Source organism: Neofelis nebulosa, chromosome 8 (assembly GCF_028018385.1).
Source record: "Neofelis nebulosa isolate mNeoNeb1 chromosome 8, mNeoNeb1.pri, whole genome shotgun sequence".
NCBI classification, from domain to species: Eukaryota; Metazoa; Chordata; class Mammalia; order Carnivora; family Felidae; genus Neofelis; species Neofelis nebulosa.
The window spans coordinates 32,007,874-32,025,215 of NC_080789.1; the positions used below are offsets into that span (position 1 = coordinate 32,007,874).

The following is a 17,342-nucleotide window of genomic DNA, read 5'->3' on the forward strand; positions in this document are numbered from 1 at the left end:
TTATTCAGTCATTGGTGATTGCTACCAAATAGCTCAGGTAAACTCACATTGAATTATTAGGAGTAGTATAGGAAGATCATTAAATGTGATAAGTCATTTAAAGTACCCAGTGGAGTGTCTGATACATAGAAGAATGCTGCATAAATGTCAATTATTATTATACCAGTTCCACTGATTTCTGTACAGGGTAGTCCACATTTGTGTGTCATTTTTAAAAAAGGCTACTTGAAACAAATATTTTATGTTACAAAAGTGTAACTTGTATGGTGAAGAATCTGGAAATTAAGTATATAACAATTTAAAACAATTATGGATGTTTATCTTGGAAAATGGAAGAACTTTAAGGAACATAAAAATTGCTTTCGTATATCTGAAGATGTTATATTGAAGATAAATTATATTTATTCTGAGTACCTTAAAGGGTGGTACAGGGTAGAAATAAAGATTTCCATATGTTAAAGGAAAATTAATTTTGTTGACTATGTGAATTTTTTTTGCAATTATCTGTATGTAAGTGTATATACTGTATATTCATATACATATATATGCACATGTATTAATTTAAACATATATGATATATATAGAGATGTGGGTGGTATCACTAAGAAGTGTTTAAACAAAACTGGCAAAGGTATATTGTAGAGGATAAACCTGTATTGGAAGATAGTGTTTTACAACTTTCTGCCATCATAGCCACTGACAGTAAGGTATTGTCATAGGAGGTGACTGTTATGTTCCACAGAGGATCATATTCCTTGGAGTAGATGAAAAGGAAGCTGTAACTGAAGAGAAAGAAATTACCGTGTCAAAATGTTCAAATACTAAAGGTAATGAACCATCCTATAGTTTTAATCCATTCATAATTTGGATTGAGAAATGTAAATATAAAGCTTGACACTTGAAACGAATATAAGAAGCAAGGTCATAAATTAAAATATACACTAAATCCAGTGATTCGGAGTCAAGAGCCCTAAGGTTTCAGTCCTGGTCTGTCCCTAAGTGTTTGACCACAAGACTTCATCTCTTTTAGCTTCAGTCTCCTTATCTGAAGTATTGGCCTGTTGGACTACATAATTTCTAGGAGTCTTGCTAGATCTACAGTTATTGGTTCTTTTAAATGGTAAAACCAAGTCCTTTTTAGTTTCTTTTTCTAACTTCAAATACTCGGTGTGATTGAATTTTCTTAAAAAGCTTTGTTTGTGAACACTGTGAAGAGTATTAATTTCATGATGACTTCTATGACTTCCTCATTTTGTAATTATTACCAACTATAGGCTGTGAATAATCAAGAGATATAATAAAATCATAGTTTGTACTTCATAGTTTTGTACTCCCCTTACCATGGTTAGAAGCCCCCAGCTAGTACCTCTCTGCTGGGCAGCTCTCTTAGTCACAGACTAAAAGTTTAGCTGTCCTGTAATTAGAGGGCTTTACATATTCTGCATCCAAATGTTAAACAATTTCGTCTACTGTTTTGCCCACCCTTAAATAAACATTTTCAAGAATAGGTTAAGGCACTTGTGATCAAATAATTCTTATGGGAAATGATATGTAAATCTTTTCTTCGCACTCAAAGATGGAAACCTTTTGCTGAATCGATCAAAAAAACAAAAAACAAAAAAATTCTAACTACAGTAATAACCGTTGCCACTCTTCACATGTGGCTGTTTAAATTTAAACTAAAATGAAATTTTTAAAAATTCAGCTCTTCAGTTGCATTAGCCATATTCCAAGTGCTCAGTATCTACATATGATTAGTGGCTATCATTTTGTACAGTACAGATTGAGAAAATTTCCATCGTTGTATAAGGCTCTGTTAGACAGTCCTGCTCCAAAGCATAGAACACACGAAAGTTGTTCCACTTAAATTATTTCTGGAACCTATTTTTAAATCAGCACATTTGATTTAAAATTGATAACCTTCTGATTGTTTCTTATGAAATTATTAAAAATATTGCCACAAATATATTATTTATATATTGAAGATAATGTCTGTATATCAGATATTTAATGTTTTGTTAGTGACAAATTTTGGGGACTCAATGTAGTGGTTAGGGAATTTCAGTGTTGTAAAAATTAATATATATATTTTAAAGAGGTATACCCATCATATAATGTTTGAAAAGTAAAATACCAACTGAAACCTTCTTTTACTAATATTGATATTTTATTTTTTTAATTTGCTTTAAAAGATAACAAGGACAGCCCTCATCCAAAGCGTTCCCTAACTACCCGACTAGTACCTACAACGCATGTATTAAATGCTACCGAGAATATCAGTATGAAGTGCAGAGAGGACCCCTCTTCAAGTGAGACATTAGCTCTATCACTTTTTGGCCTTAGATATATTTGTCTTATCATGGATTTGTTTGCTTATTTGAAATAGAATTTTTAAAATGAAAGAAAAAAGGATGTTTTGAAAATTATTCAGGATTAAGAATTAAAAACAATATTCTTCTACTAACTCGGACAATGAATTGTGATGTAGGTCCTAGTAAATTATATACATACCCACTAGTTTAATTTAGGTATTAAAATTAATGATATACTACCTTCTTGGAAGATTCATTAGTACACCCTTTAAATTTAACCCATAGTGGGATACATTGACAAATTTTTATTATGTGTTGGATTATTTTTCATGATTTGGCTTTACCATGCCATTTTGTATTCTGAGCTACTTCTCTTGATACAATTAAGACTCATGAATCTTCCTTTCTGTTTCCTTCCTTCCTTCCTTCCTTCCTTCTTTCATTTATTTCATTTACTGAAACTATAATGTTCTTGGATCCCAGCCAGGCATTGAAGGGAACCATGATGGTTTTACTCCTAAGAAGCTTAGTAACATTTGTTAAAAATATGGTTTCCAAATCCTAGGAGTGGGAGCTTGAGAAACATGATGGTTTACTCCTAAGAAGCTCAGTTTAGTGACATTTGTTAAAAATATGGTTTTCAAATCTTAGGAATGGGAGCTTGAGGGTAAGGGTGGAGCATGATATTTGGAGAGGAGGTGGTGAATCAGAATTCAAACTTAATGCTTAAGCTGAATTTGAGAGCTAGGGCAAAGACAGATTTAGTAGTCCACTACAGAGAGGTAATGTAATCTACATAGTGAACTTGATGTTCATTTTCTGTGTTCAATAGTGAATGTTCAGGACCTCCACACAGAGAAATAACAAAGAATGGCCTGTATACTAAATTGTTTTAAGAGTCTCTGGAGAAATGTACCTTAGAAATTCCTAGAAGATTGAGCTTATATATAAATTTTTCAGTGTAAAAATATGCCAGTAAAAAGTGAATAATTTAGTACTATTAGCACTTACAATTCTGACTACTTAGTCTTGTTTCACCAAACTAACCTTATACTCAAATTCTTAAAGCTTAAAAGAATAAAGTAATATTCACTAAAAGTATTTTACATTAATCCACCTTCTTAAGAAGTAGATTTATGTTCAAAATAACAATTCTAAAACTACTTAAAAATAACATTATATTAAGATACATAATTATATTTGGAATATAATTTTGTATTCTTTTAAACAATCCACAAATTCTTTTTGGGGGGAAACATTTCCTCTGAGGAATGCTACGTATCAAAAGTTTTCTCATCAATCAATTTTCAGGATAGCCTTTCTCTTGAGGGTGGGGTGCTTTAAAAAATAAGTCACACTTTGTTCTAGAAAGTAAAATATTAGTGTAGTGTATTTATTTTTTTCTCTTGCTTGACATGTGTATGCACAGATATGTAATTATCACCTATAGTAATTTTCAGATGAAAGCATCTCTTAAAAACCTGTAAAAATTTGTATCTTCTTCAAGTGAATGATGTCCAGCCAGTGAGGAAGCCTCACTTTAAAGGTGTGAAGAAAAGAAAATGGATTTACGATGAACCAAGGAATTTTCCTGGCCAAGGAATGCAGAGAGGTAAAGGATCTATGTATTTGATATTTCTAAATTATAATTTGAAACAAAATTAAATATAAAATAATATTTTCTACCTGAAAAACAAATTACTGTTGTGCAACATGTTATTTTACGTGTCAACCCAAATCCTATAGATTTAATTCTCTTAGCACACATTGTCTTCCATAGTGCAAACATTTACCATGCAGTATGTTATTTATGGGTATGAAACCAGCTTGTTTTATCCCTCACTCCCCTCCTGCTTTCTTTTACAGCAGTACAGGCCCCAAATCCCAAAAATAAAATGAGTTACCATCGCAATAATAAAAACAGAAGTGCTGAGAATGCATCCTATATCCATGTTCAGAGAGATGCTATCAGGACTGTCTCACTGAGTGCACCTCCCCGCAGCAGGCCCACAAATAGGTCCTACAATAAAGTCGATGGTAACAAGGAACCCAAACTCAACCTTTGTCCAGGTGAGGCTCTTTCCTTACATGATTTACTCATGCACGTGGTTTGCAATCCCATGGAATCACCTGATGGTCCAAGTAATCTTCATCCCTATCCAACTGGTATTCTGTTTCCAGGCCATCACTACCACCATGATGTCTTAGAGAACTAGTGGGAAGATTTCTTCCACAAGCAGGAGTACACACGGTTTAAAGGATATGTTAGGGAGCACCTGGGTGTCTCAGTCAGTTAAGCTTCCGACTTCAGCTCAGGTCATGATCCCATGTCTCGTGGGTTTGAGCCCCGTGTCAGACTCTGCTGAGAGCTTGGAGTCTGGAACCTGCTTCAGATTCTGTCTCTATCTCTTTCGGCCCCTCCCCCACTCACACTCTGTTTCTCTCTCCCTCTCTCTCTCAAAAATAAACATTAAAAAAATTAAAAAGAAGGATATGTTAAAAAATGTGTTGGGTGCAGATGACTAGACATTGAACCTCTCTAGTGTTTTGTCTCACACCATCACACTTTGTTCCCCCTGGATAAGCTTTATTTCACTCTTGAGGATTGTTTTCAAATGGTTGACATTTTCTTGTTCCACTAACCGCATTGTTCAGTCACCACTTTCAGGTAGTGCCTTGGCTTTTCTTTAAGCCTTCATGATTGCTTTCTGAAAGGGTTAGTTTGGGGGTTAACTGCAATATTTTTGACAACCTCTCATCTCTCCCATCATGCACAGATTGCTTCTAAATCATTTCATCGTGTAATAGGCAAAGTCATAGTATACGTCAGTAAGTACAAGGCCACAAGGGAGGAAGGAACCATATCTTTTCTTCCTGTCTCAGATGAATTTTGCTCTTTTGAAGTTGGGTTTCAGTTTTCTCAACTTAACAAAAGGCCACTTAATTCCCTCTAATTTTGTGTTTGTATTTTCCTGTGTTCACAGTCTAATTAGTGGAGTTCTGGATGTTGTGTACTTTCTGAAACATAAGTAAAAATTCAGTGTCTCTCTTAGGTCCTTACTTTTATACTTTTTTTTTTTAATTTTGTCAATGTTTTTATTATTTTACTTTTGAGAGAGACAGAGTGTGAGCAGAGTAGGGGTAGAGAGAGAGGAAGACACAGAACCCAAAGCAGGCTCCAAGCTCTGAGCCGTCAGCACAGAGCCCGACGCGGGGCTTGAACTCAAGAACCGTTACATCATGACCTGAGTCAAAGTCAGATGCTTAACTGACTGAGCCACTCAGGTGCCCCCTTACTTTTATAATTTAAATAGAAGTTAGCTTTATTAAATTGTTTTTCTTCTATTTGTCTTAGAAATAAATGATATATGGGTTTATATGTAAAATAAGAATATTCTTAGGTGAAACAGTCTTAATTTTATTTATTACTATTGTTTTATTATTAAATTTATTATTTTACTGTGAGTGGATGGCTGTCTAGATCTGTGTTAAGGTGGTCACAGTTATGTTCACTATTGCTTTTGGGCCACTATGCAAATGTCAACACAGGAAAAAAAGCAAAGAAATTCCTGGTATTATTATGAACCATGCTTTTAGAATCATAGCTGCATAGTAATACTTAAAAACACAAATAGAACATTGTTAGATAATCATTCAGGTATAAAGTTGCCAGAGGAAATGAGGTATTTCTAGACCGAGTCAGTATATAAAGGCTTTGGTTTCCTGGGGACAGTGAGTTGGTAGTATGGTAGAGCAAAATCACTGCCATCATGGGAGTCACTTTATGGAAGGTAAAGGGAATTGGCGGTGCCTTCTAGATCTTTTCTTTCTTCTACAAGCATTAGCAGAATTGTATATAAAATCATGGTAAAGCAAGGCAATGAAATATTTTTATCACATCCAGATATCACAGTCCCCTTTAGCTTAGTCTCATGGGGAGAGCCTTATTTGAAGAATTGGGCAGCCAAATTATAGGGACATAACCATGTTTATTGATAACATATATGGTCTTAATAAACTCACTTGGGTTCCTAATGCCTTAGCTTTGAAATGCTAAAATAAATTACAGAGAATATCTTCACCTCTGAGATGTTTATAACTTTGAGACACTTTTGGAATATGATTTTAAAGTAAGAAAATATTTAATTCTGGTCTTCTTTTTTTCTCAGATAAATATATGTCAACATCATATAATGGTTCAGCCTGGCGAAAAAGGATTCCTTTTTCAAAAACATATTCAAAAACTGAAAAGATATATACAGGTAAATATTTACTAGTGATTTTATTTTCCAACGTTTTTTTTTTAAATTTTTTTTTTATTTTTGGGACAGAGAGAGACAGAGCATGACCGGGGGAGGGGCAGAGAGAGAGGGAGACACAGAATCGGAAACAGGCTCCAGGCTCCGAGCCATCAGCCCAGAGCCTGACGCGGGGCTCGAACTCACGGACCGCGAGATGGTGACCTGGCTGAAGTCGGACGCTTAACCGACTGCGCCACCCAGGCGCCCCACTAGTGATTTTAATGTATCCTACAATTCTAAAAAATGAATGACAAGTTTCTAAGGTCAGGAAACATATTTTAGAAAAATTTAGAAAATTTCCATGATATTGGAGTTTAGTAGAGATAAACACATGTAGTAGTAGCAATTTTCCTTTTTTTATTGTGTTCTCCTTTGTGTTATCAGAAATCTTCTGAAAAACCTCTCTCCTTAGATACAAGCTTAGCAGTTGCAGCAATTATGTGTTAAAATGTATTCTTTGTTGAACTGCAAAGTGAATATATAAAATCATATCTTAACACAAAATATCAAAGCCCTACTATTATCCACCATACACAAATATTAGCTGATGCAGTCTGACAGGGCACCTAAGATGAAGTTTCCAGGGCAGGATGCTCTGAGTGACTGTGGTGTCCCCCTTGTGTTCTGCTCTCTGGAAGAGTGTGGGGATCCTAGGAACCTCCCCAGGATGAAGTTTGAGGCAGACCCAACCTCAGGTGATTGTTTTTCTAAAAAGCTTAGTGGCTTCTCCAAGCTGATCTGGGACTGGCACAGCAGATTTGGAAAACCACACAGGATAAAACAGTTGCAGTTACTTTCCAGAAATTTGAATCTTTCAGAAAAAAATAGAGAGTTTCTACCTAAATCATTAGCCTAGAACTTTCAGAATCATCTGAAATCCATAAACTCTTTTACAAGAGCTTCCCAGAATGAAAACTGAACATATCCAGGTTAGAAACTGTCCACGTTCCAAAAAAAAAAAAACAAAAACAGCTGAGATCTTAAGTAGTATCTCTCAAAACTCTTGACTTCAACTGTGCAGTCAGTTGTTTTTCTTTTTTGGCCCAGATCTTTAAAATCATATTATACTCCAAGAGAACTCTGCTGTAGCGCTATTTAATCGGCTATATTTTCTTAGATTTCTGTGCGTTTTCACATGTAATTGCATTTACTTTTGGGGGAAAGGATGTGAAAAGCTGGTAAAAATCCTGGATAAAACTACACATTGTTGAGCCACATCTTTTTCTCCTGTGGTTTCCTTGTGAGTGCGATATTATTTGGAGTATTAAAGGGCATGCTCCTCATCCCCTGTCCCTATCCCAGTGACTGCTCTTGTTTCCCGGCAGCCTTCTCCTCTCCCATCCTAGGTAGTTAAACATGAATTACAGAAGGATTTGGGGGGGTGGAGGGATCACATCAGAGCAAGAAACATGTACCATCCGTGTATGGCACAGGAAAAGGGATGTGCGGGGGATGTAAGCTTATGAAACTTTTTCCCATTCAATCTGTAGAGCAAGGAGGAGGGTATGGAGAGGCAGCAAGGAACCAGGTACAGTGGGGGGCCACTTATTACATACTAGTCCCCTTCTGCTCTTCTCCTGTCACCTCCAGCTATGCCAGGGCTCAGGGGCAGAAAGTCAGTGATGGATTTCCCTTTGAAGTTTATAAGAATCTGAACATAAACAGGATCTGCATTGTACGTCCCAGATGCAACCCAGGGAGAAAAGCTTTGGAGAGAATTTATCAATGCCATCTGGTGGTGGGAGTGTCTAACATGAGACAGGGCCGGAGACAGCCTCTAGAGATTCCCAAGCTCCAAGTTTGCTTGGGAGGGCATCATGTATTCTTGTGAGTTTCAAGTGAAAGTGAGTTCCCCAGGAGAGGGCCAGAGGGCTACACAAAGTCTCCTGGCTGGGACTGGAAGCATAGCATCAAAGATGACTTTGTGGTCGGGCCCTATTAGAGGAGTGGACTCCAATCTCAAATTATTACGAGAATCTCAAAAGATTGTTCTGCCAGGGAGTGGATTATAAACCAAATTATCCACTTGTTACTTGCGATTGAAATATTGTCTGAGGGCAACCAGCAATGATACCACCTGGGAATTCGTTAGAAATGTAGTATCTCCATATCAGACATCCTGGATTAGAATCTGCATATTAACAAGTTCTCCAGGTGATTAAGAGGCACATTAAAGTTTGAGAAACCATAGGCTATGTTGTCTGGACCACCATTCACCAGCACAGGACCCAGGCCTTGTGGAGACCCAAGATTGCTGAAATAATATTCTCTTCCAAGCTGTCATAATGAAGCAAACATTCTCCCCCGTTCCAACCCTAAAAATGAGGATAAGCAGCAGAAAGGTGAGGGAGGGAGGGAAAAAAATCCTGAGAAAGAATTTCAAATCAAATGTGGTTGAAATATAAATGTGAAATAACTAAGAAATCACTGAAATTGACTAAGTTTATGTGAAAAGGATTAGATAAGTTTTCTACATCGGGCAGAATGGGGACATAGAGTCAAGAAATTAAATAGAATTATAAAAATAAAGTTTTCTTATTTACCTGAGCTTTTGATTGGGAAATTTGTAACCCCTAAACTCCTATCCTTTCCAATTGTTGTTGTGATTCTCAGACTAGAGAAAGACTAGCTTGTGTTTCTTCCCCTGCACTTCCTGCTAGGGCACAGAGGAGCGATTTCAGCATTCCCCAGTGGACAGATGGGCTGCTGGAGAGAGGAGGCAGAAAGCACAAGCTGCCACTAGTCTATTCCACTAAGGAATATCTCAGAGCCAAGGCTACAGAAGTGTAAATGGGCGAGAGGAGCCTTTTGGGAAAATGCTGTCTGATGCTATGAGGATAATGCAGTAGGAGAGAAAAATGTGTGGGAACCAAGGAGAGGAGCAAAAGGCGATTAGAGATGTCAGCCCTCCCTTGAGGCTGCATGTCCTTTCTGATCAGGATAGAGCTGGTGTGACTGGAGGTGCCTGTCTCTGTAGGATAGAACATCCATTCTGTTCATTCTGGGTGTACCAAGGTACAACCTTATATGTAGTATTGTTTCCATTCCTTTTCATCCCTCCATCCAAATGCAAAAGCTTTGGAAAGAAATGGAATTAGTTTGTATGGTGTTTTGAAAATTTATGAATTAAGACAATGAGCTTAGTTTTTGTTTTGCCTTAAAGATTTATGGTAAGTAATTAGCCAAAGAAATGCAGAATGATGGTGCCCTGAAGAATGCTGAACAAGAAAATAATTGAAGGATTTTCTGTGTTTTATTATTAGAGCCAAGAAGAAATGGGAGCAAGTAAATCTGGAGGTTGAGAGAAGAGAAAAATGAGAAGAGAAAAGTGCCAGATATCATCTGATTTACAATCAAAAGTGAAAATTCAAAGAATGAGATATTCAAGTACTCCATACTATATACTGGGTAGCCAAAGATGATAAAATGCAAATTCTGAAAATAAGATGCAGGAAGTACATTGTGCTCTTTCAAAACTGATAAAAATGCAAATTACAAACAGCTGCCTGTGTATTTATATAGGTCTGGAATTCATTCTATGTATTGCCACAAACATTTAATAAAATTTAAAAGTTTGACAATTAAAATCACTCTTTAATTGTAAATAAACTAAGTTAGATTGCACACATTGAGAAGTGAAATTGTGCCTTTGATCTCTGTTTTGCAATATTCTTTACAGAAGAAACCTCACATTTTCTTTCTTTACTTAGATTTTAAGCTGGGCCCTCAGTGACAGTAACAGATAAAATGTAAACAAATTCAGTGAAGTCCCAGGGTTACAGTTTGGTGATGAGTATGTTAGAGGAATTCCAATAGAAATGCACTTTGATGTGTTGTAGAAAGGAAAAAAGAAGATTGTTTTTTTAGGGAGGGCAGTGCTGAACAATGTCTTTTAATTGGCAACTACAAAATCTATCTGCCAAGATGGGCTAGATTCAGAAATGAAAAATAAACATTTTTCTACTGAGAAAACAAAAATCATACAATCATATTAAAGAAAAGGACTTGTTAAAGGAAAAAAAAGTGAATTAATGAAGCGATGTCTCAAAAGTATTAGTGAGATTTTAAGGCTTTAAATAACTCTGGAAATATAAATGCTTACAAATGAAAGACATCACTTGAAAACTTATTTCCATTTCTTTTGCACTTGTTTAGAAGAATAAATTATTAATTAACTTAAAAAATTCATCTGCAAAGTAACTAAAACCAGAACTTAAAATTAAGAATTTATTCTTCAAATTTAAAGATCAGGATGAGAGCAATATACGTAATTAACCTTTCAAAGGGTGTTTTTGTAAGTTTGTAGCATTTATTCTTCTGAGTTTTATTAAAGCTCAGAACTTCTCTAAGACTTTGGGACACCCTGTATTTATATTTGCATGCATCTTGTGGATATTAGTAGACTCTTGTTCAATATTTATTGTGGAGGTCATCAGAGTTTAAGCTTAGAAATATTTTAAAACATTCTATAAGATACAATTCCAGCATGTGGAGTAATAAGTCCTAGTTTCTAGCTTCTAATGGTGTTCTGTCTACCCACTTTCAAAAACATGGGGGTATAGTCATTTTGTTTTCACAAATAGTGTGGACAGAAATGAAAACTGTGCCAGCAAAATATCCTGGTGAGAGAGACAGGATGCAAGAGAGCAGAGTTGAAAGCCTGTCTAGACGGAGGCTGATAGGACATCCATAATTCCACTTAACAGATCCTCATGTCCTTCTAAAACTTCATCTAGTGCTAAAGAAGGAAGCATTCTAAGAAGGAAGTTCAAGTGTTCTTTCTCAACATACAGATTCTCAGTGTGTACCTTTATTACATGCAAAATGCTGAAGACTGGATGAGGAAAGAGAAAAATCTGAAAGAAGACTTGAATGTCATTCTCTTGAATGTGTATGTGCATTATTCCCAAACAAGTGGACATTTTTGTTACGATAAACTTTGTCTAAGAGGACCAAGTGGATAGTGACATAAACCAACCCTGTTTTTATATTTGTGATTTAGGGAAAAGGCATGACTTTAATGCAGTAAACTATTAGCCAAGAAAGAAGACAGCAAGCCCCCCAAATAAGGATAGAGGATAACAAAGATAAGTGGACCATCCAGAAATGTACTAAGCCAGTGAGAAGTTATGCCTGCTGACTCCTACACATAAAAGCAATGCATTTAAGCCTAAGTTTATGGAGCCAGCAGAAGGCAGTTGCTTTTCTGGCACATACAAAAGCTTTCAATGAATTTGATGGATGTACTATGATTCTATTCTTTTCAAAATGCATCAGTAATAAAAATAATAAAATAACATTTATTCAATGTTTAGTATATTAGTTTTCTAGGGCTGTCACAACACAGCACCATAAACCGCGTGGTGGCTCAAACAATAGAAATTTATTGTCTCGTAGTTCTGGGGCTATAAATCAAGGTGTTGGCAGCATTGATTCCTTCTGACGGGTGTAAGGGAGAATCTGTTCCTGGCCCATCTCATTGGCATTGTAGATTCTATCTTCTCCTTGTGTCTCTTCATACCACTCTCCCGTGTGTGTGTGTGTGTGTGTGTGTGTTTATTCAAATTTTCTCTTTTATAAAGACATGAATCATATTAGAAACCACTCTAATGACCTCATGTTAACTTGATTACCTCTGTAAGGATCCAATTTCCATAGAAGGTCAACTTCTGAGGTACTGTTGGTAAGCACTTCAGCATATTAATTTGTGGGGGGGGCACATAACAATGTCTCCTGGATCTTCCCAGCATGGGGAGGTAGGTCTTAAATGACAAATCAACTCTAACATTTCCATCTCTCTAAGCCTTTGAATTCCTTCCTTTACAAGTAAACCAAGGCAGATATGGCATTTCTAGCTCACTCACTCTGGGCCCTTTTTAGCCCATACTTAAGCCAACCAACCAACCAACCAAACTGTTGGAACCCTTTATAATTCCCCAAGTTGTGACATTAAAAGTAGAACCACTGTTTAGTGTGCCATACCAACAAATTCATTGGAATTCAACTTCATGCTACTTTCACTATTATTCCACATCTTTAATATCCATTCCCACACATAGTCCCAGGATTTTTCTTTGTATAAATTAGCAAACTCAAATAGTTTTTTTTGGAATGTATTAAACGTCTCCATGGGTCACACTTTTTACCTCATAGTTGGTGAGGCCTGGTGGGACTTTAGTCTAATTATAGGTCTACTAGCAAAGAGTAGTGGTCAGGGTCAGTCCTGAGGGGAATCAGCATTAGTTTACATGGCAACTGCCTCAGTTAATCTCAGATGTGGGTGGTGTGGCTGCTTCTGTTAGGAATGGAGAGGCTAATTCTACTGGCAAAGACTCATCAGAGTTTAGAGGCTAATGTGTCCTCAGCTTCATGAGGGTCTTCCAACATGTCTCCATTCCAACTTTCAGGACAATGCTCTTTCCCAATCAATACCCTCATTGTAACAGTAAATAACCTGTGAGCTTGGGAGTTTAATTTGCATTTCAATTCAGTCACTCACAGGATGAGATTATAGATTTGTTTTTCAGAAATCCCAGCCCTGTGTCTATGAGAGAAAGGGGTCTTTTTATCAGGGCAGCTTTCAGATTGTTTATGTGATGTGTGAGCTAGGAATTTAAGATCCTTGCTTCTCATACGTGTTTGGCTGTGAGTATACAATGGTGATATTTTCTGTATTTCTCTTGCCATATCACACCGTGCATGATCAGTGCTCTCTTTACTACTAAAATTAGAGTCATTAGTGTCTTTAAATCTAATCATATTAGAGAGTCAATTTCAGAATTCCCAGAACCAACTCAGAAAACTCACCTCTAATATTATGTTCCTGTAGAGCCACTCTCAGCACCAAAATCTGCATTAGGGCTCTCCAGAGAAACAGAATCAAGAGAGGAGATCTATATATAATTTATAATCTACAATTTATATAGAGAGAATAATTTTAAAGACTTGAATTACACAATTTTTGAGACTTTGCAAGTCTAAAATCTGATGGGGGAGGCCAGCAGACTGGAGACTTACTGGAGTTTAAAGACAGTCTGATAGAGAATTCCTTCTAACTTGAGAAGGTCAGCCTTTTGTGCTATTCAGGATGAGGCCCATCCATATTATGGAGAGCAATCTGTTATACTCAAAGTCCACCAATTTAAATGTAAATCTCATCTAAAAATATCCTTGCAGAAACATCTAGAATAATGTATGACTAAATATCTTGGTAATGTGGCCTAACCAAAGTGACACATAAAATCAATCTACCAGGATAACCCAGATGATCCCACTATTTTAAGGTCAGATGATTAACAACCTTAATTCCCCTTTGCCATATACTCTAACATATTCACAGGTTCTAGGGATCCAGGTGTGGGCATCTTTGGGGAGCTTTTCTGCCTACCACAACTACCTTTCTTATGCACAATAAAACTAATAGTTGTTACTACATCACAGGCACTATACTACATGAAATAACTCATTTAAACATTAGTACTCCATCCCATAAAAATAAACTATGAGCTAGGGATTATTATTGCCCCCATTAATGAGAAAATTAGACACTGAGTAGTTAGCTCATTTGTAATTGGCAGAAGCAGGATGGTACCATGAGTGCCTGTGACTCTAGCCTATTCTCTACACTCCACTAGACCTGTTGCATATCTGATTATACTTCCTTTCCTCAGGGCCCAATTCACTCTAAAGCCATACTGGACCACTCTGGGCCAGTGATAAAAACTTTGGAGTCATGACAGTAAAACTCATAGTCAAGGTTTCTTCCCTATTACCTCCCTTTTGTCCTCCCTTAATAGTGGTGTCGATATGTTGTTCATAACCATGTCTTTTCCTCATAAAATAAGGAAAAAGCAAATATCAGAACATGTATATTGTATTACATTTGAGTTTTTTGACAATCAAGTCAAGAAGAAAACACAGCTATATCATAAAACAATACTAGTGCCCCCTCAAATTATTTTTTCACAGTACTATATTCTAAATGCAATTCATTTTATGCGAGCATACTGTAACTGTATTAGTTCATTTGGGGTGCTATAACAAAATACCATAGACTAGGTGGTATTAAACAACAAATATTTATCATAATTTTGTAGGCTGGGAAGTCCAAGATCCAGGTACTGGAGATTTGGTGTCTGGTGCGGGTCCACTTCCTGAGTCATAAATGACTTCTTGCTATGGCCTCTTATGGTGGAAGGGAAGAGGGAACATTCTGAGGTCTCTGTTTCAAGGATACTAATTCCATTTACGAAGGCTCCACCCTCATGACCTTTTTGGTTCCCAAAGGCACTACATGGGGGGGGGTTAGGATCTCAACATAAGAAGTGGGGGGACACAAATATTCTGTTTATAGCAGCAATTCATTCAATAAATGTTGAAAGAACACCCTCTGAGGTTAAGCCATCTGCTAGATGCTATGGATACAAAAATAAGCCAACTCTTTCCCTCTAAATGTTTCTAATGTGTCATGCAAAGAGTGATTTATATAATATGTGTGCCAAAGTAGAGGTATAGAATAGGTACTATGGGAATATGGAAAAGGCATGCTTCACAGATATTTCAAGTGAAAATCTAGCTTGGCATTGACTGGTCACAGGATCTCTCAAAAATTTCCTTGCTGCTAGCATTTCTTTTTATGAGCAGGAGTGCCAATTTATAGCATGGCATGAGGTATTGGCCTGCACCCCATTCTGACACCACTATGGGATAAAAGATGAACTGTTAACTTTGCAGGAGCAGTTACCTTCTACTTTAGGTTGGAGAGACATTCTTTGTGCTCTCCAGAGAGGTGTTGGTGAGAATACGGGTTTTACAGAGAACTTTTTTTCTTGGACACACCTACTTTCTGTTATGCAGTTATATTATGTATAGTGATTAGCTTATTTCTTCTATTAGGTAATGAGCGTTTATAAGGAAAGAACAGTCTCTTTCCTTCTTTATATCCCTTCCATCAGGAATATAATAGTCACTTAATATTTGATGAATGCTCTAATGCCTACCTCTGAGAATCCTTTTTCCTGCCTCAACCAGTACAAATTTTAACAAAGGAATATAGCACCATTGCCAAGATTTTTGTGTTTTGAGAGACTTATCCTAGGCAAGGACTCCACAGGCCATGGAAACATATCTATATGGAGACATGCTCCTCCCTCTAGAGTATGCTCTAGTATCACAGAAGTCAGATTTCACTGTTCAAATCATCTTGAGCCCATTTCTTGGACTGCATGAGTCTCTCCCCTAAGACATTCCTCCAAAGGATGAACCTATTAAAGAGTTGGAGAAGCAAACCTATTTTCAAGGTGTTAACGGAGGTGGAAAGTGTGGGTTGTCATGTCTATACATATACATATGTATATGTGTGTATATATATATATATATATACACACACACACACACACACATATATATATACACATACAGATACACATATACAAGGTGTATATGGAACATAGCAGGGAATAGGAAGAAAAGAAGGTGCACCTTGTTCCAGGAGATTGAGGTTCTTCATGCTTCTAGTTTCTAGTGCAGAACTCTGAATTTTCCCAGAATTCTAAATACAAACCCAAGTCTTCTAGTTACTGTGCAGGGTTATTTGTCAGCTTGATTTATAATTTTTAAATATTTAAATATATGGTATGTGAATCTTCATGTCTACTCTTCTTCTAGGCTCAGCAAATATTAGGGATAGTCTTAGCACCCATATACCAAAGAGAAACAGTTTCTATCTATTTTTCATATTTTCCTATTAATTATGTAGCAGGTGGGATCTGAACACTAATTGTTTCTTTTATGCAAACTGTGGACAGAACAAGAAAGTCTGTATTAACTGTAACAGGAATCTAGATTTTTCCAGAGATTTGTCCTCACAGTGAAGGAGCTAGGCTGAGCAGAAGGGTCAGTGTTAATTACATTTTTTAAATATATCTCAGGTGGGGAATGTATTGGACAAGTATGTGATTCCTAAATAATTTCTAATTCCTTGATTCTACACTGCCTAGGTAATTCAGAGGCTTATTGTTGTGTGGAGCTGTTGTGGATATTAAGAAAGCCTCAGGCAAAACCAGAAGTTCTGTAAACTATTCTGTGAAAAGTAATGCATACCTTTCTTTGCTATTAACCAAAGAGTGATTAGGGAAAGTCATTTGATCTTGTTTAGTCCTTCTTCTAATCTTTAATATTAAGAATCTAAAGCAAAGTAAGCCCAAGATTTAGAATAGCTTCATAATTAAAGACAGTACTAGAATGTCTTAAGTGGTCATATTTTCTCAAGTATTTCCATGCTATTTTGCTCTAGTATTACATTATTAATTGTAATAATAAGGTAATAAATTGAACTTAGTATAGTGCCTGCAACATAGTAACTACCCAGTAAATTGTAACTTCTATGAAAACATAATTAATTGTAAACAATGAAACATGAATACTCAGTTTCTAGCAGTATGGTAAAATATTTATTCAAAGAATAACATCCCTTTTTGGAAGAACATACCAAAATATGCCACATTTAGAAATAACACACTGTAAAACAAAACATCTCTTTCAGTGCATGTCTGCAGTAAGGAAAGAAAAAAATGTCCTCAGAAACCAGAATGACAAGAGGGGAGTCCAGAAGAATAAGGAAGCATGAGAACTGGTGTTTGCCTTGGGGTATCTGCAGAATCTTGGTGCCACAGAGTTTGAACTTTAATGGTCCACAACTGGAGAATGAAAAACAATGTCTAAGGCATGA

The 17,342-nt window shown here is 36.4% G+C and overlaps 1 protein-coding gene across 9 annotated transcripts in view; it reads left to right on the forward strand.

The window, feature by feature from the left end:
- Positions 1 to 10,241, forward strand: part of C8H12orf50 (chromosome 8 C12orf50 homolog) — a 42,649-nt gene extending 32,408 nt beyond the window's left edge. For 6 of the 9 annotated variants that reach the window (XM_058741854.1, XM_058741856.1, XM_058741855.1 and 3 more), the window contains 6 exons: positions 720 to 827; positions 2,193 to 2,309; positions 3,820 to 3,924; positions 4,179 to 4,382; positions 6,482 to 6,574; positions 9,877 to 10,241. In XM_058741854.1, coding sequence (XP_058597837.1) covers positions 720 to 827; positions 2,193 to 2,309; positions 3,820 to 3,924; positions 4,179 to 4,382; positions 6,482 to 6,574; positions 9,877 to 9,902 — 653 coding nt within the window. In that variant the 3' untranslated portion in view covers positions 9,903 to 10,241. The remainder of the gene's footprint in view (positions 1 to 719; positions 828 to 2,192; positions 2,310 to 3,819; positions 3,925 to 4,178; positions 4,383 to 6,481; positions 6,575 to 9,876) is intronic. The other 3 variants (XM_058741850.1, XM_058741858.1, XM_058741853.1) reach the window with 3 other exon arrangements.
- The last annotated feature ends 7,101 nt before the right edge of the window (positions 10,242 to 17,342 follow it).